Source organism: Natrix helvetica, assembly GCF_964273705.1.
Source record: "Natrix helvetica genome assembly, chromosome: 2".
NCBI lineage: Eukaryota > Metazoa > Chordata > Lepidosauria > Squamata > Natricidae > Natrix > Natrix helvetica.
In genome coordinates, this window is record NC_138552.1 from 210,796,038 (window position 1) to 210,820,094 (window position 24,057).

The following is a 24,057-nucleotide window of genomic DNA, read 5'->3' on the forward strand; positions in this document are numbered from 1 at the left end:
GATGGTTGTTCTTGGACAAGAGATTTTTAATCAGGCTTCTGAGTCATATAAAAAATATTTTAGAAGGCAGCTCTTGCTATATCCGCCAGACACCTTTTTATGATATCTAATGTAGAAAGTCTATCTTTTTAAATTCATAACTCTGAATAACACCAATTGCAAAGCACACATTTTATTAATAGGAAAATACCATCTTGGCAACAGATTTTGGTGTAAGAACAATTTTGTTTCCTGAATTCTGGATCCCCACCCCCACCCCCCTGCTATTTGGGGAAGAATAAGTCAGTCCTCATAAACAATATAGAGCAGTGATGGTGAACCTTTTAGGCACTGAGTGCCCAAAGTGCGCACGTGTGGCCAAACTGCAAGCTGCAGGTGCATGCTGCCCCCCCCCCATGTGCAGCAGAGACCCGAAGACCAGCTGGCCAGCAGGAGACACAAGCACATACATAGCAAAGACCCAAAACAGCTGGGGAGATGGTGCGCGTGCCCACAGAGAGGACTCTGTGTGGCACCTCTGGCACGCGTGCCATAGGTTCGCCACCACTGATATAGAGGTTAGACAGAAACCTGTGGTGTGTCCAACACTATTGGAATCCAAATCATATCAATCAGTAAACAGGACCAGCAGTTAAGAATGAAAGACCTAATCCAATAGGAGTTGGAAAGCTGCAGAATTCATTTCTTTGCTGTCCTCCACTCTCATTTGTTGGATTCTTACTCAGTTCTAATTCCAGAGGAGAGATGGGTAATTTTTGATGACTTGAACAGATTAATGATAAGCTGGAAAGAAGCTTTGATAGGGCAGAGATGCAGTGACATTGAAAGAGATTCTCAGAGATTTTTGATCCACGTACATGTAATGCATTATGCCTAAAACAAGAGTTACATACTGTTTTGTTTTAATTGTCCTAAACAGTAAGACTCCTTTTCCTTGGCTGTTTGCACATTTTGGGAGTGCCACCCAAAAAATAAAATTGATTTCTTCTGCTCAACCATCTCCCCTTAGCAAACTGCTGCAATTTTCTATTCTCCAATAGCGTAAATAGCTTTTTTCCCTAGAAGATCTTTCCATGTCTAAATATTCTCAATCTAAGGCAGCGTCTCCCAACCTAAGCAATTTTATGGTATGTGGAATTCAAGAATTCTCTAATAAATGTTCTGGCTGGGGATTTCTGGGAATCGTTCACACATCTTAAAGTTGCCAAGGTATAGAAATAATGATTTGCCCCTGAAGAAATTGCTGAGAAAGATTTAACAACTGATATTTGCAGTAAAGTTCTCCATTATATTCTGAGACTATTTTGAACACCCTCTCATTTGGATTTACTGATAATGGCCATTGCCCTCTAAGAAATCTCTTCAGCATTGCTGCATTTGGATATTGCCTCCAACACTCCTTGGTTTGAAGAAATGCCTAATGAACAAATATAATTAAAGTATATTTTGGTTTACAGTGTGAAATTGAGGATTTAGGCCTAAAAGAAACCGTTAATTGGAAATGATTGTTTTTATTTATATAAAGCTTGATAATGTGTATATTATTTTATATGCTGCTCCATTTCTGAAGGCTCTTGACTTGTGGGATTTGGTATTATAATACTTTTCATCATGGAAACCTATAGCTTCATACAAAATACAACAAACACAGTGCTCAGAGCCCTTCTCTGAGGGAGATGGGTAGTTTAGAAATAGGATGGATGGATGGATTAGATAGACAGATAGACAGACACAAAATCCAGAAACAAGAATTGGCATGTTCAGAGCTTGTGTCAGCATTTGACATTTTGAGTCGTCGTCATCATCATCATCATCATCAGGTCCTATGCAGAGCACATTGGGCAGTAATTAATTTCCAGCCACTTCGATCGTTTTCAGCATCTTTAGCTTCATCCCAAGAGACATTAATAATCTTAAAATCTTCCTTAAATGTTTGGCACTAGGTTTTCCGAGGCTGGCTTTGTTTCATCTTTCTTCTAGGTCTAGGAGGTATCCAATGTGCAATTTTTGGATGCCAGTCTTTAGGCATGACTAAGATATGACCAGCAAATTGCATTTGACATTCATTCACAGTACTTGATAAGTGTTCTAAATCTGATCTTGGGTACTACGTAACTTATAGTAGCCACTTGTTAATGTCCCACAGTAATTTTGAACTAGGATCACCCTTAGGGCTTGTAGGAAGGACAAAATCTAGTTAGTCAGACTTACAGTGCTACTTGAAATAATGCCATGGATAAATAAGACCATTAGGACTTAATGAATGACAAAAGGGCTCACCAGACTACTTTGTTTTAACTATATAATGAGTCATATTAACTATGATCCAATCTAATTTCTGGAAACCCCCAACTCCCATCCCAAATGAATAAAGAAAAGCAAATGCAGGAATATTAAGTGTTCTATGAGTTGATGTTTAAGAAAGAAAACAAAAAACAACAATGACTGGAAAGTAAATTATTAACAGCAAAGGTTTGATACTACATATAAAGTAGCTGAAAAAGAAAACAGGTTTATACAAGGCATTCAATATTTTTTTTTGGACTGATACAAGCCTTATAATTTCTTTTTAACTCTACCTAACATTATTTCCTCCACTTTATTTTGTCTAGTGGATAAGGCACCAGATTGGAAACCAGGAGACTGTGAGTTCTAGTCTTGTATGAGGCATAAAAGCCGGCTGGGTGACTTGGGGCCGGTCACACATTCTCACAGCCCAAATCTCCTCACAGAGTTGTTATGGGGAAAATAGAAGGAGGAAGGAATATTAGATATGTTTGCCATCTTGGGTTATTTATACAAATAATAAAGGCGGGGTTAAAAAAACTGAAAAAATATCCTTTTTCATATATTTTATATAGTATTTATACATTTCCATGAGAATATAGAATCTTGAGTTTTACCACAAATATTTTATTGGAAGGGAAGTCTTTTGAAAATGTACAAAAATTAGAAGTATTTTGGTGTGATTGCTTTTGTTGTGTTTGTGAAACTGGAAAGACCAAATACGTATTGGTAAGGAAATACTATAGTAGAGGCGATCCTTCAGCACTAAGCGTAACTCTTAGGCTTCTTTGAGTAACTTTGGTAGTTCTATGCACCACTGGATTCAAGACTTTACTCAAAATTAAGTGATTTTGAGTCATTTTATTTATAATAATGAGTTATGGTAGTGTTACAATAAAACCTCTCATCGGATTGAATAGCAAGCTGGCTGGGTACATTTTGAAGGCACTTGACACAAACATTAATAAATCTAAGCATTGCTGAATAAAATCTTGCCTAGATAATAATCTTATGCTGTACTATATGTGGATTTTGAATAAGAAAGGATACGCATAAAGTATAAAATAAATAAATCCTGCCCCCTTCAGAGAAAGTATTTGTAATCTCCTGCAGCGGTAAAATATACATTAAGACCTGTGGCCTTTCCTTGTTCCTTCTTTGATAATCAAGATCTGCATATACAAGATATTCTTTGGGAGTTTGGGGAAAATGCCTTTAAACTTGATTGAATCATTCCAGCAGTGAGATAATTATCAAGCATGCAATTAGTGGTCACCTTTGCCAATTACCTAGGGAGATTTAGGCATAATGTAACATGCCTGCATGGTTGGCCATTGCTCATTTTCTCTATCAAGATTTTTTCCATTATTTATGTAAATACAGACCTTTGTTGGCCAATAATCTTTTAATGGCATGGCAGGTAATCATAGACAAGTGAAGCAGCAGAGTATTTTGTCTGTCCTGTTCTTAGTGTTTGGTTGCACACATTAAAAACAACAACACCCCAGTTCTCATGTGCATCTATAAATTTAAAGAAAGAAAGAAAGAAAATAACCTCAGAATCGGTTTTTGTATTAGGTGGCTCCTATGAGAGAAAGGAATATGATAGACAAGAGAAATGGTTGTTGGCTTCCAACCATTCTTCTGTTCCTTCCAGCTCTTTAGGACCAATGTACTACTATAGTTGTCTTTCCTTCTTGTAGCAAAACTTTTATCCAGCGGGCACTCAAAACTAAGAAGCAGCCAGTGAAATTCAGCTGATGGTCCCTGCTTGTTATAGCAATAGAGCTAGTTAGAAATTCAACGGTGTAACAAGAATTTTTCAAGTCAAATGTTTCAAAATACAATTGGAAAAACTGAACCATTAAAACAGGTAATTTTAACGACAGCTTTCCATGTTGCAGTTGTGGGCCTTTATTGCCTACTATTTCCAAATAATACAGGAGTACAGAGGGAATAGAATCTGATTCAGGTCTAAGTATAGATACAGCTTGGGCTTTCTAAACAAATACATTATATGCAACTAACCCCTGACTGAAATTTATTGAAGAGTTGGGAGGCTCTTCAAATTATCCTCTCTCTCTCCACTTTGTGTCCACCCTCTCCCCAGATTTGTTCTTCCCCTCTTCTTTGTGGTGAAGAATTTTTAAAACTTGCTGTTCTCTGTAGATACAACTTTTGTATTACAGAATTGCATGGGGATATAGTTTGGTTGAGGCACCATGGTCTTTATTGAAAAATGCATTTGTTAATAAAAATGCATAATTCGGGTACTTTAATTTTGATAAATGTTTTTGAATTTATCTGCTTTGTTTCTTTTTGTGTTGTTATTTGAGGAACAGGGGTTTTGTGGTTTTTTCCCTTTGTTTTGCTTCATCTTGGGGTTCAGTTTTCTCCATGTTTTTACAAAGGTATGTGCTTGGATAATGTAAGTTTCCAAAACATGCGTAACTTGCATGACACTCTCAGTTCGGCAGATAAATCGATACATTTCTCTGATTGCTGCACCTATGATGTTTTTAAATAGCCCTTTGAAATAATTGGTTCATTTTTGAAAAAAAACTTCCATTCAGATCTGATTTTCATTGTAATTATGAACCGTGCCCTGATTTGCCTCTCCTGTTATGTGCTCTGTGTAATAGATTGTGGAGAAGGTACCTAGAAAGCATTAAGTGGTTTCCTTTCAATAATGTGATTTGTTCCAACTTTTGATTGTCTACATGATTGAGATTGGATTGGTGGCCCTAATATCCTTGATGATTTGAAACTGTAAGAATTGTCCAGGTGTTGCTTATTAAATTTTTTGCAAGCTAGAGAATCTCTGATGTGGTTTTGCCTCTTATTCAGCAGCTTATCTTCATCTTCCAATGCTTTAAGTTGGATTGAAAAGTTTGAATATTTACACTACCTAGTTACTCCTAATGACTTAAATGGACTTCCATGGCCCATTCTAACCTCCCCACTGGTTAGACATGATGACACCTCTGCAAAATTTCAACTTAGAAATTTTATAATGATAATCTGTCATAATCAAATTTTGGATAACAGCCAGTTTCCTTCTCTTACAGTGAGTTGTAACCCTGCAAATTCTTAGCTCCTAAGCCAATATTAATTCTATATTCCTTCTTTTAAAATCAGGTTTAATGTCAAGGAATTGAAACTTGACACCTACTCCTAAAAAATTAATAGCAAGTGAAGGATCACCTTGTTGTATGTTTTGTTTGTGATATAAAAAGCCTTAGCATAAATGCTAACTTTATTTGATTTTCTCACCAAAAATAAGACCCAGAAGAGAATCAATCCTGAATTAAATCTAAGAATATCGCAAAAACCCAAATAATAAATATGAAAAGTGAAAGTGTTTGTGATGGAATTGGACAAAGAGATTCCTTGTTTCCAAATTTCAACATGTTCAAATACTATTGCAATTTCTCCCAAACATGTTTGTAATGAGTATTGTTCAAAAGAGGCAAATTATTGAATAATTCAAGCATATCTAAGACTACCATTTCAAAGAAACTTGTAAGTAATAATAAACATTTTCTTTCAGGACTTGTCAGAAGTAAAACTTCTAGAAACTGTTCTAAGGGGAAAAATAATTTTTGTAACAGATTTTCTTTCTAAGTAAGTTTTGTTATAACTAAACTCCAACATTTCTATGCCATTGCAATCAAACAAAGACTTTTGGCAGCTGGCATTGAAAAGATGGCAGTTAAGAATATCTATAAAAAAATAAAATAAAACTAAAGCCGTACAAAAATAAATGCTATGCAATATTATAGAAAATATAAGATGGATTACAGATAATCCTTGATTTATAACAATTAATTTAGTAACCAAAATTACAACAGCACTGAAAAAAGTGACTTTTTCACACTTATGACCCTTGCAGCATCCCCATAGCCATGTGATTTACATTTGGATGTTTGCAACTGACTCACATTTATGACAGTTGCAGTGTCCTGGAGTTGTGGGAGGAAAACCAGATTCACTTAACAACCATGTTACTAATTTAAGAACTGCAGTGATTCACTTCACAAATGTGTCAAGAACAGTCGTAAAACGGGATAAAGCTCATGTAACAAATTTCTCAGCAACATACATTTGGGGCTCAATTGTGGTCATAAGTTGAGGACTACAGTACTTGTAAAGTACAGATTGTAAGTTCACCTTTAATTAACGTATGATCAAAAGGTATCTAAAATGCAAAATTTAACAGGAATATAATCAATACAGTTAGGAATACATATAATAAAAATTGGACGTTTCGCATTAGAAATTAAGAGGCCTGGCAATATGCATGAAAATCTGTTATTTGTTCAGCATTCAATGACCTTAAAACAAGCAAGCTGGATAAAATCAACTGTGTACAGGTAGTCAACTTACACAAACCATTCATTTAGTGACCATTTGAAATTACAACACAGAAAAAACGACATGATTTTTTCCCCACACTTATGACTGTTGCAGCATCCCCATGGTCACGTAATCAAAATTTGGACACTCGGCAACTGTCATGTGTTTAATTAGGTTGCCATGTTCCCAAGGCCCTGTGATCCACTTTTGCAACCTTCTGATAAGCAAAGTCAATGAGAAATCCAGATTTACTTAACAACCATGTTACTAACTTAACAATTGTGGTGATTCCCTTAACTGTGGCAAGAAAGGTCATAAAATGGGACAAAACTCAATTAACATCTGTTTTGCCTAGCAGTGGAAATTTTGGGCTCTATGGCAATCCTAAGTCAACCTACCTGTGATAGGAAATGTAAGATGAAAAAGTGCAGTCCGTTCATATATAACACTGCATGATGCAGATTGTGGAACAAACTGTGAATCACAGCTGTCAAATATATGGGTGAAATTCAGATCAATAAAGAATAGATGCGCCAGCTATAGATGTGGCTTGTAGTGCATTAACACTCAAAAAATAAGATCCGCATAGCACATTCAGTATACAGGCAAAAGGAAATCAGGGAGTTATGGAAAGATCCCAAAAGATATAATTATAGAACATTCACTTCCCATGTCAAGCAACAAATGTCAAGAAAAGACATTTTAAAATGTCAATGAATACGACAACAAAATGCAAGAATCAAAAATGATTTTAAGAAAATAAATTATTTAAATTATAAATTACAGGAAAATAAATAGCCAGTGTAGTGATACTAAGGAGTAATAAGAGGTGATCTATTAAAAAGAAATGACGTTAAGAGATAACAATACTGAAAAATTATATTGGATTCCTTTACAAATGGGTTTCTAGAGCAACAGGACCATATTCAAGAACTCTGTCCAATAGACAGTAAGGTTCAGAGACAACTGGCCATTTGTCAAAATATGGCATGTCGTCTGGCATGCACAGCATCGCCCGTTCCTCTTCTGGGTTCCTGGTGCGCATGTGCAAACGATGGTCAGCTGGCCTTTGTGCATGCAGTAGTGCCGGAAATAGGAAGACCTGGTTTTCTGTTTGCCAGTGTGAGCATGCGCACCGACCAGCTGATCAGCATGTGTGCATGCGCGGCAGTAACTGGAAGACTTGCTGGCTGGCACACAAGTGTGTGTTGGAAACTGGAAATACAGTTTCAGGCACATGCATGCTCCCTGGGCAGCTCCTCTTCCTGGTCATGGACACCAGATAAATGTGTGTGCCCACACAAAGTGCGCACACCCACGTGAAGTGTTTCCTTTTTGACACTTGGTGCCACATGCGTGTGCGCTCACTCCCTTTTCGGCACTCAGTGCCGAAAAGGTTCGCCATCACTGTTCTGTGGTCTACAGATTGTAAAATATTAGTGGAAGTACTGCAAATGAATGTGAAAACAAACTGAGCCATGACACTAATTCCTTATGGAATAAAAGTTCCCATAAGATCTTATAAAGAAGAATAGAGCCATACAGGCGTATTGATATGACATATGATCTGGAAGTCTTTTTTTTTTTTTCCAAAGGGGGAGAAACACATAAGATGAGCTAAATCAAGGTGGACAATGGAAAAGCAAGATGATTTAAAGTGAAGGCAAACCAGTTCAGAAATCTTGCTAAGAAAACTGCAGAGACTTGTCCAGGCAGTTAACAGATTGACTTAAAAGTGCACCCACACACTTCTTTGAAGCACCAATCGGCAGAAAAAGCTTCTATATTTTGGATATGAGATATGAGAAAATCTCAAAAAACCAGCCCCAACCCCAAAACCAATTGTGTTTGGCGAGTTAAATGAAATAGAACGATGGAAGACAATGAGCAGGAGGTGGGTGATTACTAATAATTATTATTACTAATACGATTACAATACTCCCCTCAGAAAGGTTATAAATTATTGTTGGAGAGAGGTGGAGAGGGAGATTCTTACCTCAGGTCATTACCAAGAGCTCAGTTTAAAGTTACATAGCTAATTAATCTGTCAATCCTAGTCTTTTCCACCTAAATTCTGGAAAATTGCAGGAAGGCACTAACCCAGTTAACAGTAACAGCACAAACTACATTTCTTTGGGTAAAACAAGCAAGGACTGAAGAACAAACACGAAACCATCAACAACCGACTGAAAAGGCTGCGATGGGAGGTTAATTCTCGTGTGGCTGGGTTTCAAGAGATTTGGGGGGGGGGGGGGAGGCAAACAAGGGCGTCCTCCCCTTGACTCTTAACGCCCAGGAAGGTCCGTTGCGTCCGCGCTGAGACAGGATTCCTCGGCGCTATCCTTGGTGCTGATTTCCCTCCCCCATAATTCTGCCAAGTTCGGGAATCCTAAGGCTTCCAAAGCTTGAAGAAAGAGCGAAAGGTTAGCATAATTTTCTCGATTCAGTTAGCGAGGCCTTTGTCAGCCTTGTTTCCATTTGTCTCTCTTTCAAAAGTCCCTCTTTCCGCGGCGCCCGGAGATAGTGCAGGCCGAGCCTCGGCTTTCCGCGCCAGGGGCGGCGCTCTACTCGGTGAGAAGGAGCGACCGAGGCAGAGGGAGAAGCACAAGGGAGGCGGATTTATTCCAGCGCTAGTTTCCCGGATCGTCTCTGTGGCCTTCGATGGCCCTGTCGGCAGCCCGGAGAGCTTTAGGGGGCACAGGAATAAGGGGTCTTCATGGCTGAGCGAAGGAAGGGGCCGACGTCAAGGGGCTGGAGCAGGAGAGCTTTCTAATATCAGGGTGCGGAATGGAGGCCGATTATCCCGCTTTTGAAAGCCCCCTCTGCGGAGAGCTCAAGCACATTTATCAAAGGATCAAAGAGACCTATAAGGAGATCAAAGAAGATCTCACTCCTTACAAGGATGATCGTTACTACAGGTAAGAGGAGAGCGCGAGGGAATGGTGCTGGGCAAACTGTGCCCCCGAATCATCCTGGAAGGGAGGCAAAAGAAGCTTAGGGAGAATATTGGGGTGCCAGATGGGTGGGCCATTCACTCCCCGCATCCCACCCATCTGGGGTGCACCATTTTAGCAAAGGCCAGGCTGAGAGCAGGAGTTTTTTAAATGTTCCCTAAGAGGATTGTGTGCATGAGCAGATGGGCCTGTGGGAAAAGGCTCTTCTATTCAAGGTCCAGGGGGAAATGACTAGCGTGACATCAGCCAAATTCTCAAGCATCAATGAGCAATTTAGGCGAGATCGTATGCTCAAGGAGCTTTTCTCATTCTGCGCAGTCTTCCCTCCTTGGTCAGGATGGGGGTGAGTGGGAGATGGCGTCTGCAACAGGGTCCTCGTGTCAAGCTTTGGATTATAGTATCATGAAAACAATTCCCTTTCATTACAAAATGGCTGTCAGGAAAGAGCTCCGATTTCTCCCCGCTGAGTTAATTCATTTTCACTGAAGATTTAAAATATTCCCTAAAAAGGGAAGGCTTCCTTAGATTTCTTGAACCCTGATGGTGATTGAAAAATATGTTCCTTATCTAAAATGTTTGGATGATAACCCCAGGTTAGAGTTCTGTCTGTGCTTGTCTATCCTGAAGGAATGTGCATTCTCGAAGCTGGGGTTTAACTTCCCAATAGGTGCATCAAAATTATGTGACAGAAAATGATACAGGAAAACTAGAATTATGTATCTCTTGCAGAAGTCAGCCTTATCCAAAAGTTTCCAAGGTGTCATGATGGAGATAAAAGTTCTCTCTTCCTCTTTGCTCTCTCACTGACATCCAGGGAAGGAATATTTGATTTGGAGACAAAGTTCCACTTCCATTGGACAAAATCTCTAATAACCAAATGCATTAATAATACTCTTGGTGGGAACTGCAAGTGAATCAATAGTTATTTTTATGCTTAATCATAAGACCTTAAAATAAAATTTAGCTTATATTACCTTATAATAAAATTTTAATATTAACATTTATTTATAAATATATTTATTGATATAGATTTAACTGTGCCATGGACTCATCTATTAATCCTGATTTCTCCAATCAGTGAAACCCTGATCCTTTTTTTTCTAAAAAGGATCACACTGTAATATTTTAAAGAAAGAATCCACCCACCCCCACAATGCTCAGTCTTGAGAATGTTAATACAATGAACTTCTGTATTGGCTGAGTATTAATGTTGGCCAAAATATAGTAATATTTTCTAGAGATGTAGCTGCACCCAAAAGTAGCTTGCTGCTTGTCGTGCTTAAGATGAAAAAAGGAATTGGCACCTCAGCCTCCCCTCAACTAAGTATACAACTGTATGCAATACTGGGCATCTTACCTTTTGAGAACAGAAGTCTGATAACTCATCTAGTCCCTAAAGTATCTACTTACTTACTTTCAGTTTATTCAAAATCAATTATTTTAGGCAGTTATTGCAGAGAGTAAGAAATACGCAAGAGCCATGTCCTAGGCAAAAGAGCCTGAACCATATTTTAAGACTAGATGCTATTCAGAAACAGTTCAAATTTCTGAATATTATCAAGATTCATTGAAGCATAAGGAGAGGAGATACAACACAATCAGGATTGCAAGGATCTGTTATTATAGCCCATCTCAATGACAGCAATTTTAGTTTTCCTTTACAGTTGATTTACATTACCATTAAATCATCAAGAGTGAAAACATGGGAGGTTTTCACACATTAGAGACAAGTTTACAATTGCACTAAACCTTGACTTAATTATGGTTTATTAAATAACCTCCACTGACACGTTTCACACACTGTGATAAACAGAAATCATAGTTTACAAAACCTAAAGGTAGTATATGTAACATTCTAAGTCATATTCATATAAACTAACAGTGACAAGAGATTGAAAGAGAACACTCTAGAAATCACAAACAAAGAAATTAGACTTAGCAGAGTACAAGTTACAACAAAATATCTTTAATTTTACATGCCAGCAAAATAATGTTTAGAATTATCTGAGACAGATTAGAGACCTACACAGAAAGGGCAACGCCAGAGGTTCAAGCTAGTTTTTGAAAGCATTGAGGAAACAGATATTATAGCTCATGCATGCTAGATAACAACAGATCCCACCTCCCCCCACTCCGCCTCCACCCTCCCCATGCATCCTTAGGTTTGATTTTAATTATTTATGTTTTAATTGTACATGTATAGACATATTTTTATGAGTATAAGCCACCCAGAGTTACTCTATGGCCACTTGGGCAGCCAATAAATATTATAATAAAATAAAATAAATAAGGAAAGAAAGAAAGAAAGAATAATGTTTAAATGTTAAAAGTTAATGTTAAAGAGCCCTGATGACACAGAGTTTAAAGTGCAGTACTACAGGCAAATTCAGCCTAAAGTCTGGAGTTCGATCCTGACAAGGCTCAAGATCCACTCAGCCTTCCATCATTCTGAGGTCAGTAGAATGAGGAGCCAGATTATTGGGAACAATATGCAAATAGTTCTTACATGGTAAACCACCCAGAGAGTGCTGTAAAGCACAATGGACCAGTATATAAGACCAAATGCTATTGGTATTGTTATTAAAGTTGATTTTCTTGATTATAAAAAGGCCTTTGATTGTGTTGACCATATGAAGTTGTGGAAAGTCTTTAGGGAAATAAGAATCCCAAAATATTTAATTTCAAAACCTCAGACAGGACGGAAACCATGCTATATACAGAACATGGCAATAGAGATGGGCTCCAGGTGGCAAAAGATTAAGACAAGGGTATATCCATTCCCTAATTTATTCAACATTATATGCTTAATAAAGGCACCAGGAAGAGCATCTGGCCAGAGAATGTTCAGCTACATCCAGTCGCCCTTACTCTACTCCGAATTAAGGGACTACAGGGTTATAAAAAGAAAAAAAGTTAAATAATTATTGAGGTCTACTTCTCTGGAGAAGGCTGTAATGTTGGAAAGGTGGAAGGAAAGAGAAGAAGAGGACAATCAGTGGCAAGGCGATGAATGCATGGTGGAAGATATGAAAAAAAAATCTATTGTTTTAAAGAGACAACGACTTGATGGCATATAATCAAAACTGGAAGAAGCATAATTTTAAACTTAGAAGAGGACACTTAAGTAACATGCACTATGGTGGTGATACTGCTCTGATAGTTGAAAACATGCAAATGAACTTCTTGTGATAAAAATCAAGGTACACAGTCAAAAAACTGAATAAGATTAAATAAGGTAAGACTAATGACAAAATTAAAAGAAACCAGCCCTAGAATTGACAATGAAGATGCTGATATGGTCCTTAACATCTGGTTTTTATGATTGGGTATTAAGAGTAAAAGAACCAGCAATCAGGAAATATACTGCAGGTTGACACTTTAATTAGTTTACTTTATTTTCATTGCACCTCATACAACAAAATTAAGTGCCATCTTCAGTGTACATTATACATTAAAAAATAAAAATAAAACAAAAACACACATCCTTCACATTCCATACAATTGAATTGAAACCCCTGATATTGCATTAATATTGCACTATACAGTAGAATTCAATAGAGCTACTGCTCTGGGATAGCATCTGTTTTCCAGCCTATTTGCCCTTGTTTTTATTATCCTGTACTGTCTGCCAGATGATAATAGTTCAAAAAAAAAAGAATACCCAGGATGAGATGGATCTTTAAGAATGTTTTGAACTTTCTTAAGGCAGCGGGAGCTATAAAACTCTTCCAAAGAGGGCAGAGGGCAACCAATGATCCTCTGGCCAATGATGTTAACCTCTGGAGCGCTGTCCTATCTGCCACTGTGCAATTGGCAAACCATACACAGGTGCAGTAAAGCTCTCTATGGTGCAGCAGTAGAACAGTTTTTCATTGTTGCTTCCTGAGTAGTCTCAGGTAGTATAATCTATGCTGGGCCTTTTTTTTCAATTTTTTCAATTTTTTAAATAAAAAACAAACAAAATCATCCTCCATTACAAATTGTAAAAAGTGTGTCAATTGGTTATAAAGAGTTTTTGTGCATCTCTTCCACAGTCATCACCTCTGATTCATATCAAATTATCTATTTTACATCACATATACTTATATATATTGCTATCATCATACCTCATCCTTCATATGACTATAGTTATTTTAACGTCCCTTTATAACAAACATTCCAAAATTTAAAACAAAACCACATAGTGGCATTCCCTTATCTATTTTCTATATCATCTAACCACATTATACCTTTATAACACATTCAAAATAAAAAATTAATTATATTTAATAACAAAAAAAATTGAAACCTCTTTTCTTAATCATTGTTTACAATTTATATCCAATTTCTCTTTTATCCTGTCAATACAAATTATTACATTGTTATCATTATCAGTCATTTATTTAACAATAGTTTGACTAAGTTTAACTTACTTTTCCCCCTTTTTTTCACCATTTAAAATATTTACCAAATTTCCTCTTATCAAACCAATACATACATACATACATACATACATACATACATACATACATACATACATATATCTATATATATACACATTGTTATCCTTTATCTAACTTTATCCATTAAAACTACATTTTTAACATAATGCTCTAATTTTGACAAAATTTTTAAACCTCTTTTCTTAATCATTGTATACAATTTATATCCAATTTTCCCTTTTATCATATCAATACAAATTATTACATTATCATTATCAGTCATTTATTTAGCAATAGTTTGACTATATTTAACTTACTTTTTCCCCCTTTTAAAAATTTATACCAAATTTCTTCTTGTCAAACCAATATATATATATACATTGTTATCATTATCAATTATTTACCTAACTATCATTATCACTACATTTTTAACATAGAGCTCTAGTTTTAACTAAATTTAACTAGTGTTTTATTATTAATTTTCATATCTCAACCTGTGTCTTTCCAGTAATAGTGTAGTCCTATTTCTTTTGCCATTTGTGGAATTGATCTTCTGGTTATTTCCTTAATCAAATTTGTTTGGACTTCTCTTCGCAACTTGTTGCTTATTACATATCTTGTAAAATCTCGAAACCCTTCATCAGCTTCCTTAATCAGTTTATTTTTGGTTATCAGTAATGTTTTGATCAAAATTTCTCTCCTTAAACCCATCAATTCTTCTCTTTCTTCTTCTATTACTTGAAATCTGTAGTAAAACACCTTTCCATCTATGTTCCCTTTCCTTATTCCATTCTTTCCATCTCCAGTCACACTCAGTTCACTGTCAATATCCACGGTTATTTGCCTCTTTGTTCATTTCCACCCTGGGTTTTTAGGACTTCAGCCTCCACTTTTTCCATTTGCTGAATATCTTCTATTTGCTGAGTATCTTCCATTTTTCCATCAGGTTTTGCCACATCAAAGTTTATATTTTCAATATTTTCCCATCTCTTCTCAATTCTCTCTGTTGTTTCTAATAATCTAATAATCTAATAATCTTTGACATATGGTTTCTTTTTGAATTCGTGTCATCCTTCCAATTAATAAACACAGCCACTCTGGTTTAAAAACAAATCTTTGTTATCACTTCTTTCCAGCTAGCAACAAACATCCAAAGGGCACCTGCGTAAACAATCCATGCCCTTCTTTATAAACAAGCTGAAGCCTTTGAAGTGCAAGGTCAAAATGGTCAAAGGGAAAAAAGAAAAAGCAATGTTTCCAGGTCTCAATCTCCAACCTCCAAGTGACAGTGTAACTTCTCCTCCCTCTCAGGTTACTACCTTCTTTATATACCTTTTAAATCTTCTTTATGTTTCAGGCTTAAAAGAAATAAAATTCTTAAAAGAAACCAAATAAAAAGAAAAAATCCATCCCAACCAATATTGTAGAAATAAAGGAAAATATTTAATCCATAGATTAAAAAAAGAAATAGAAGGAGAAAATCCAAGACTTTCACTTTAAAAAGTAAAAAGTATCTGCAAAACTTCCATCAATAGAAAAAAATTAAAAAAGATAACACACTGTCCAATTATGCTAATTCCACCACTTATTTCCTTCTCTTTCTCAATTTGATTTAACTTCAATCTTTTTGGGGCAGTCTTTTATAAAAATAAAATTTCCTCACCAGATGGACACACTTTCTCTTTCCGCTTTCCTCCCATTGCAGAGCTGTCCCAACTTCAGCAGCTTGAGGCTGTACTTTTTGTCGCCGGCAAGAAGAGATTCTCTTGGATCAATCAGGGACTTTGCAATGTCCCTGAGATCAGCAAGACATACGCTTCCCTGTCACTGTCTCTTTTGGACAGTTTAGGTCCAGATGGACCGTCCAGCGGCAGAAGTATCGACTGCGATCTCAGAGCCCCGAGATTGCACGTCACGTCGTCGCGACGTCAGCTCCAGATTGCTGTGCTGGGCCTTTTTGACCAGTGCTGCAATGTGAGCAGCCCAGGTCAGATCCTCTTTTATGATAACATCCAGAAACTGGCCACTTGCTCCATTTGGTCTCCATTGATAAGCAATGTCTGATCTATTCCTTCTATAGTCCATTATAAGCTCCTTAGTCTTATTGGTGTTAAGGACCAAGTTATTGTCTCCACACCAAGAAAGCAACTGGTCTGCCTCATCTTAATAGGCAGACTCATCCCTCCTGGAGATGAGTCCTACCACTGTTGTATCATCTGCAGTCATGTACATAAAGAGTATAGAGTAAGGGACTCAACATGCAACCCTGTGGTGTACCAGTGTTAAGAATAAGGGCTGAAGAGATATGATTACCTAATCTGACCCTCTGAGAACGGCCAGACAGGAAATCCATAATCCAAAGGCAGATTGAATAAGAAAGCCCAAGATCCATAAATTTAGACACTAGTCTATGTGGAAAAATTGAGTTAAATGCAGAGCTAAAATCTACAAAAAGCATTCTCATATACCCCCCCCCCCCGGCTGTTCCAAATGGGTCAGAGCAGTGTGAAGAGTGCCGGCTACAGCATCCACTGTACATCTATTTGCTCTGTATGCAAACTGGTGTTTATCAAATGTATACGGAAGACCAGAAATGATGTCCCGGCAGACCAATTTCTCAAAGCACTTGATAATGATAGCAGTGAGTTCCACAGATCTGTAATCGTTGAGGTTATTGATAGGGAACTTCTTTGACAGTGGAACAATGATGAAAGCCTTCAAACAAGATGGAATAGTGGACTGGGATAAATACCAATTGAATAGCCAAGGTGGCCTTGGAAAAGCTATTCATATGAGTATGATCTTTATTGTAGTCACAGACTAACATAAAGAAACAAAAACAAAACAAACACAGAAGTAATCCATCTGTAATACCTTAGAGTCAACATCAGTGAATGCTGGAATGTATCTATAGCTACAAAGATCAGTAACCTGCAGGGAATTGTTTCCCCGGTGAAGCACAAGTCGGAATTTGAAAAAAGCATCAATGCTTTGGAGCTTTGGTGTTGGAAAACCCCGAGAATATTAAAAATAGTCAAGACAGCAGATAAGGAGGTCAGAGGACAAATCAATAAAGAGAGGCACAAATGCCACCCTCAATTTATCATTCTTTGGGCATTTCATACAAAAAATCAGCTCTCTTGAGAAGTAGACTGTAATGAGGAGAAAGATGGAAGGGGCAAAAAAAGGATGGCCTGCACCAGGTTGGATGGGCTCAGGAGCAATGGGTGTGCCATTCGAAGTGCTGAAGGACTAGGTTGGGTACAGAATGTCATGGACAAAATCTATCTGGTTAAGAACTGGCACCTACTTAATAGCATCTAATCAATAAAATTAGTCAATCAATTGCCTTGTGGAGAGAAGCAACCTAGAACTAAGGAGACATTTCCTGACAGTGAAGAACCATTAACCAGTGGAACGAATGGCTTGCCTCCAGAAGTTGTGGGTGCTTAAAAAAACTGGAGGGTTTTTTTAAAAAAGAAATGACTGGGCAACCATTTGTCCAGAATGGTGTAGGTTCTCTTGCTTGAGCGGGAGGGGGGAGGGGTTGGACTAGAAGACCTCCAAGGTCCCTCCCAACTCTGCTATGCTGTTATTCTGGATCATTTCTTTTGGATTTCGTGTGTGAAGCCTATGATTGTCAAGGAAGACTTAGAATAACTTCCTTCAGAATAACTGAAGGACCATCAGCCGCCAGAATTTCGCACCAGCTTGAGGGAGATTTTTAATCGTTTTAAAGGCTGGGGCAGCGATGGAAATCTTTCCTGACAGAGCCCAGCTGCTTCCCCCTCCCTTCCTCCCAAAGAGCGGCTGGGCGGGGCTCTTCCCGCCCTGTCCCTTCAGCCGGGAGGAGGGCTGGGGCGCCGGCTGACGCACGCGGAAGTAGTAGGAGCAGCTGGCGGGCGGTGCTGCCACCGGGCCAGGTGGCAGTGGAGCGGCTCCTGGACTGAAGGCGACATGCTGGCAAGGTGAAGGAGCCTTGGTACGCATGCGCAGCCTGGACATGGAGCTGTAAGTTAGAGGGGTGGGGGCTGCGCTTGAGAACGCAACGGGGGCTTCCCAGGGAAGCTCCGAGGGGGGAGGGCGATGTAGTCAAGGGGAGGAAAGAGGGGGCGTTTTGCAGATGCGTCCGCAACGCTGCGTGGCTCTCGCTTAGCAACTTTGCTCCCATCCTACTGTACGTAATTCAGGCCAGACTTTGCAAAACCCTTTCCCCGTCTGATGTGCTCCGGTTACGTTGCAAATATACCGGCCGGATTTCGTGGCCGGTTCCGAGGTTGAGGAGGAAATTAAGGCTCAGACCAAGGGTCGTTAAAAGCAGTTTGGTAGCTCCGGTCCAATCTTCCCTCCTTGTGATACTGTCCAGATTGTTGGGCGATCCTAATCGATGCTGCAGCAGTGTTTCTCAACCTCAGCAACTTTTAAGACGTGTGGACTTCAACTCCCAGAATCCCTCATGCTGGTTGGGGAGTTCTGGGAGTTGAAGTTCACTCGTTTTAAAGCGACTGACGTTGAAAAAAAATGCTCATCTACATAGTATGCCTTTGGAGAGCACCGGGTTGAAAAAAAGTTGATTTAGCTCAGAGGTCTTCAAACTTGGCAACTTTAAGACTTGTGGAATTCTGGCAGTTGAAGTCCACAAATCTTAAAGTTGCCAAGTTTGGGGACCCCTGATTTAGCTGATGGAAAATAGCTTTGTTTTCGACTTCCATAAAAGATTTGAATGGAGCCATAGCTTAATCTGTCACTGATAAGCAGAATTTATGTGATAAGATAATCAGAAAGCAATAGCTTGTCTTATGTAAAACGGTCTGTAATTTGTTGATTTATAATTGGGATAAGATTGCCAAGTCAAGAGATGTAATTTCACTGGGAGTTATGAGGTGTGTCAACTTTAATTTTAGAAACAAGGCCCCAGGAAATATCTCTTCCTCTCTCTCTCTATTGCTGACGTGGGAGGAAGGGACTTAATCTGTGAGCAGCTGTGTTTATGTCTTTATTAAAATTGTGGATGCTTTTAAAAAGTGTGGATTGAGACATATTGAATGTTGATTTCCTTTTTTGTATTGTATTTGTATGCAGAATGAAACATTGTTAGTTCTTAGTCGCAAAGTCATATTAATGCTGGGGATAGGCAAGGTTAGATATAAGTGTGTTTTAAATGTTGGTTACATTACATTATCATGCAAGAACAGCCTGCTTTATGTAAATCAGGAATAAAGTACCTATACATTTCCAAAGGTTGACATACATTTGATAAGAATATGCTACTGTTTTAATACAGGGGGGGGGGGCTTTTACCAGGTTCGCCTGGTACGTCAGTTGCGCCCCTTCCTGGATCAGGATGCTCTATGCACAGTCACTCATGGCCTTGTCCTTTCTCACCTGGACTACTGCAATGCTCTCTACATGGGGCTGCCCTTGAAGAGCACCCGGAGGCTTCAGCTGCTCCAGAATGCAGCCGCGCGGGTTATCATGGGGGTACCTAGGTGCTCCCATGTTACACCCCTTTTAGGCGCTGCACTGGTTGCCGGTTGTTTTCCGGGTGCGATTCCAGGTACTAATTATGACCTTTAAAGCGCTCCATGGCTTAGGCCCAGGGTACCTGCGAGACCACCTACTCCCACCAGTAGCCTCCCACCGTCCAGTGCGATTCCACAGAGTTGGCCTCCTCAGGGTGCCGTCGGCCAGACAGTGTCGGCTAGCGACCCCCAGGGGGGAGCCTTCTCTGTGGGAGCGCCTTCCCTCTGGAATGAGCTGCCCCCGGAGCTTCGCATAATCTCCGACCTCCGGTCCTTCCGACGCGCCCTAAAAAGTTGGCTTTTCCAGCAAGCCGGCATGGCCAGTTAATTTTAACCAATTTTTAAAATGTTAGTGTTATATTAATTCGATTTGTTTCTTGGATTTTTTCTAATTTCCTTTTTAGCTTTGTAATATGTGTTTTTTAATGGTGTACGCCGCCCTGTGTCCTTTGGGAGAAGGGCAGCATATAAATCCAATAAAACAAACAAACAAAACAAAACAATGCAAACCCTTCCAAAGTGATGTCCAAAAAACCCCCTTCAAAAACATGAATTAATGGCCACATATGTTAGACAGAAATTCTGTTTAATTTTGGAATTGGTTATCTGGAAGAAAAAAGCACTCCCACTTCCGATGACATAAAGTTGCTGCTGTATGTTTACCTGTAACTTAATATTTTTCTCCTTGTTTACAGACTGGCTCCAATGCGATTATATACTCTCTCCAAGCGTCACTTTGTTTTGGTCTTTGTAGTATTCTTCCTTTGTTTTGGCTTGACAGTCTTAATAGGCATTGCAGGTAAGTTTTTTCACTTTTTCACTTTTCACTTTTTCTTCCAGATTTTTTTTTTCTTGCTTCTTATTCTGTTCCTTGGCTACATTTGTGATTATGTTATTATAACAGTGAAACCACTGAAGATATTCCTTGTTTGTATCTTGATACAAAATGGAGAAATGAATTTTAGGTGTTAGAGATCGTTCTTGATGTGCAACCACGATTGAGCCCAACATTTCTATTGCTGAGCAAGACATTTAAGTGAGTTTTCCCCCATTTTACAACTTTTCTTGCCAGAGTTATGTGAATCACCTTAGTTCTTAGGTTAGTGACACGGTTGTTAAGTCAATCTGGCTTTCCCATTAACTTTGCTTGTCAGAGGGTCACATGACACTGGGGACACTGCAACCGTCATAAATATGAGCCAATTGTCAAGTGTCCAAATTCTGATCATGTGACCATGGGGAATGCTGCAATGGTTGTAAGCGAAAAACAGCTGTGGGTGACTTTTTTCAGTGCCATTGTAACATTGAACAGTTGCAATGTACTGTACTGAAAGATACATGTTTTAAGAGCAGTAATAGTTGGTGACCTTCAAGAAATGAAGTCACCCGTGACCCTCAAATGTGCTCCCCCATCTTGAATTTGCACTCCATACGATCATTCATTTAGTGACTGTTTAAAGTTACGACAGCATTGAAAAAGTGACTTGTGACCAGTCCTCATTCTTACAACAATCGCAGTATCCCCAGGTCACGTGAGCAAAATCAGGCACTTGGCAACTAGCATGTATTTACGACCATTGCAACCTCTGGGGTCAGGTCATTTGTGACCCTCTCAGCTGTCTTCTGAAAGCAACGTTCTGAAGAAGCTTCTTGGACGGGAAGCGAAAGAAAAACCAGAAAGTCCAGTTGCCTCTTGAAAAAAAGCATATTTAGGCTTTTAACAAATGTCTCGCTTAACAAAAGAAATTTGGGCTCAGTTGTGGTCATAAGTCTAGGACTAAAAGGTAAAGGTAAAGATTCCCCTCACATAGATGTGCTAGTCATTCCTGACTCTAGGGGGCGGTGCTCATCTCTGTTTCAAAGCCGAAGAGCCAGCGCTGTCCGAAGACGTCTCCGTGGTCATGTGGCCAGCATGAGTAAACGCCAAAGGCACACGGAATGCAGTTACCTTCCCACCAAAGGTGGTCCCTATTTTTCTATTTGCATTTTTACATGCTTTCGAACTGCTAGGTTGGCAGAAGCTGGGACAAGTAATGGGAGCTCACTCAGTTACACGGCACTAGGTATGTGAACAGCCGAACTGCTGACCTTTCTGATCGACAAACTCAGCGCCTCATCCACTGAGCCACCGCATCCCTTTAGTCTAGGACTACCTGTATTTAAATATAGGCTGCTCACACCTGATTTCTAAATGCACGTAAAGCACGCAGGATTCATTTGCAGTTTGCTGACGAAACCCCTTCAATACAGCTGACCTCCAGTTGACATATGTGATCTTTGGTGTCATGTTGGAAGGGTGAACCTGACCTTTGTTATCCTGGGGAAGTAGATGCTGATTCAGATGCTTTCCTCTTACACAATTAGCCAGGGCTGAGAGATTTACTGACTTGAGCCTAAGTGACTGATACACACTGTTTGCTTTTAAAGGGTGATGCAAAACTCTCTCCTTCGGTGAGGCAGACAGGTTTTTCAGGAGCTGGAAAATCTGTCTTGCTTTTACAGGAAATAGATTCAATTGCCATGCAATTGAACACAATATATTCCATAGCCTTATCTGAATGATGTGTTTGCCCTAAAAGGATTTGAGGGTGTTAAAAAAAAAGATAGTTTTACAGCAGGGGTCTCAAACTCAAGGCCCATGGGCGAGATGCAGCCCGCAGGATGCTTAGATATGGCCTGTGGGGCTGCCCTGGAAACAGCGAAGGACTGGCTTGTAGTGCCTCTGCCAATGAAAACAGAGCTCGGGAAGGCTGCAGGCGGCCCTTCTGAACTCTGCTTTTGCTGGCAGAGGGTTGCAGGAGGCCGTGGCAGCCGAAAATGGAGCTCGGGAACCCGTTTTTTCTGGCAGAGCACTGAGGCTGCCAGAGGTGTCCCTGATGAGTGATGTGGAGCTGGCTACTCCCACCCTGGCCATGCCCCCCCCTCCCCCGAGGTCAAACACAACTCTGATGCAGCCCTCAATGAAATCGAATCTGACACCCCTGTTTTACAGCAATGTTTCTCAACAGCATCAGCTTTAAGAGGTGTGGACTTCAACTCCCAGAGTTCTGCAGCCATTCATAGATTACGTTCTGTCCCTTTATGTCTCACTCAGGTCCCAGAGTCATAGAATGCATATCAGAAATACCTCCGATAAATAATGGTTCAAAGGTAAGTCTTGTTGTCCTTGGTTTTGGATTTGATGTATTCTGACTTTATAGGCAATTTTGAACTGGTATACAAATAATAGTACAGATAAAAAGCTATCATTCCAACAATTTCTTATATTCAGAATAATATTAACGATGGCATTGGGCTTATCTTGAGACTCCAGCTTGCATAACCATTCAGTGGTTCAGTAGCAAAGGTCAAATCTCTTCCTACTGACAACCAGGCTGTAAGTCAAGGTAACACCAGTTACCTTGTTCCTACCTCCGTATCAAATACAGATATTCCTCCACTTACAACCATTCATTTAGTGACCACTCAAAAGTTATAACAGCACTGAAAAAAGTGACAACCATTCCTTGCACTTACCATGATCACAGCATTCCCAGATCCATGTGATCAAAATTCGGTTGCTTGGCAACTGGCATACATTTATGACAATTCATGCAATTGCCATTGGGGACTTTCCCAGCTGGCATCTGACAAGCAAAGTCAATGGGGGACGCCAGATTCACTTAATGGCTGCATGGCTCACTCAACGGCAGTGATACGCTTCACAACCATGGCGAACAAAGTTGTAAAATTAGGTGTGACTCAACCGCCTTGCTTAACTCTAGAAATCCTGGTCTCATAGCCTTAAGCCAAGGACTACCTGTAAATCACAAATCCCTTTGTCTTAATGAAATGCAGATTTTTAAGATTTCTTAGGAATCCGAATATTTTTTATGCCTAAGGACAAAACAATGAAACGCTTAGCATTCATGTGAGAAGCGCTGAGGGACCTCCGGGTTGAAGGGATTAGCCGTTGACATCACTATTGCCTGGGGGACATCCAGTAGGGGGCTCCTTTCATCTTCCTGGCAGGAGCTGGAGTGAAGAATGGGAGCCAGTGGTGGGATTCAATTTTTTTTACTGCCAGTTCTGTGGGCGTGGCTTGGTGGGCGTGGCTTGGTGGGCGTGGCTTGGTGGGCGTGGCAGGGAAAGTTTACTGCAAAGTTCCCATTTCCTCCCGATCAGCTGAGACTCGGGAGGCAGAGAATAGACGAGGACGCGGTCAATCAGAGCTGGTATTTACCAGTTCTCCGAACTACTCAAAATTTACGCTACCAGTTCTCCAGAACTGGTCAGAACCTACTGAATACCACCTCTGATGGGAGCTCAACCCTGACCCACAGCACCACTCGGATCTTGAATGTGGGCTTGCTAACCACCAACCCAGGGTCCTAAGCACCCAGCTACTGTGCACCATGAATTGCATGATACATTTTTCTTTTAACAAATTACATTTGGATAATGCTTTTAATTGTTGGAGGTGCATTTTTAATACATGCCCCTGTATTTTTGAAAATATTTTCAATTAACTTGAATCAG

General features: G+C 39.4%; 1 protein-coding gene across 3 annotated transcripts in view; it reads left to right on the forward strand.

Annotated features, from left to right (window-relative positions):
- The first annotated feature begins 9,278 nt into the window (after nt 1-9,278).
- The window catches only part of TMEM181 (transmembrane protein 181), a 36,581-nt gene continuing 21,802 nt past the window's right edge, over nt 9,279-24,057 (forward strand). The window contains exons 1-3 of one of the 3 annotated variants that reach the window (XM_081941256.1): nt 9,279-9,560; nt 20,235-20,338; nt 22,634-22,689. In XM_081941256.1, the coding sequence (XP_081797382.1) occupies nt 9,430-9,560; nt 20,235-20,338; nt 22,634-22,689 (291 nt within the window). In that variant the 5' untranslated portion in view covers nt 9,279-9,429. Of the gene's footprint in view, nt 9,561-17,876; nt 18,029-20,234; nt 20,339-22,633; nt 22,690-24,057 lie in introns of those variants that run through there. The other 2 variants (XM_081941257.1, XM_081941258.1) reach the window with 2 other exon arrangements.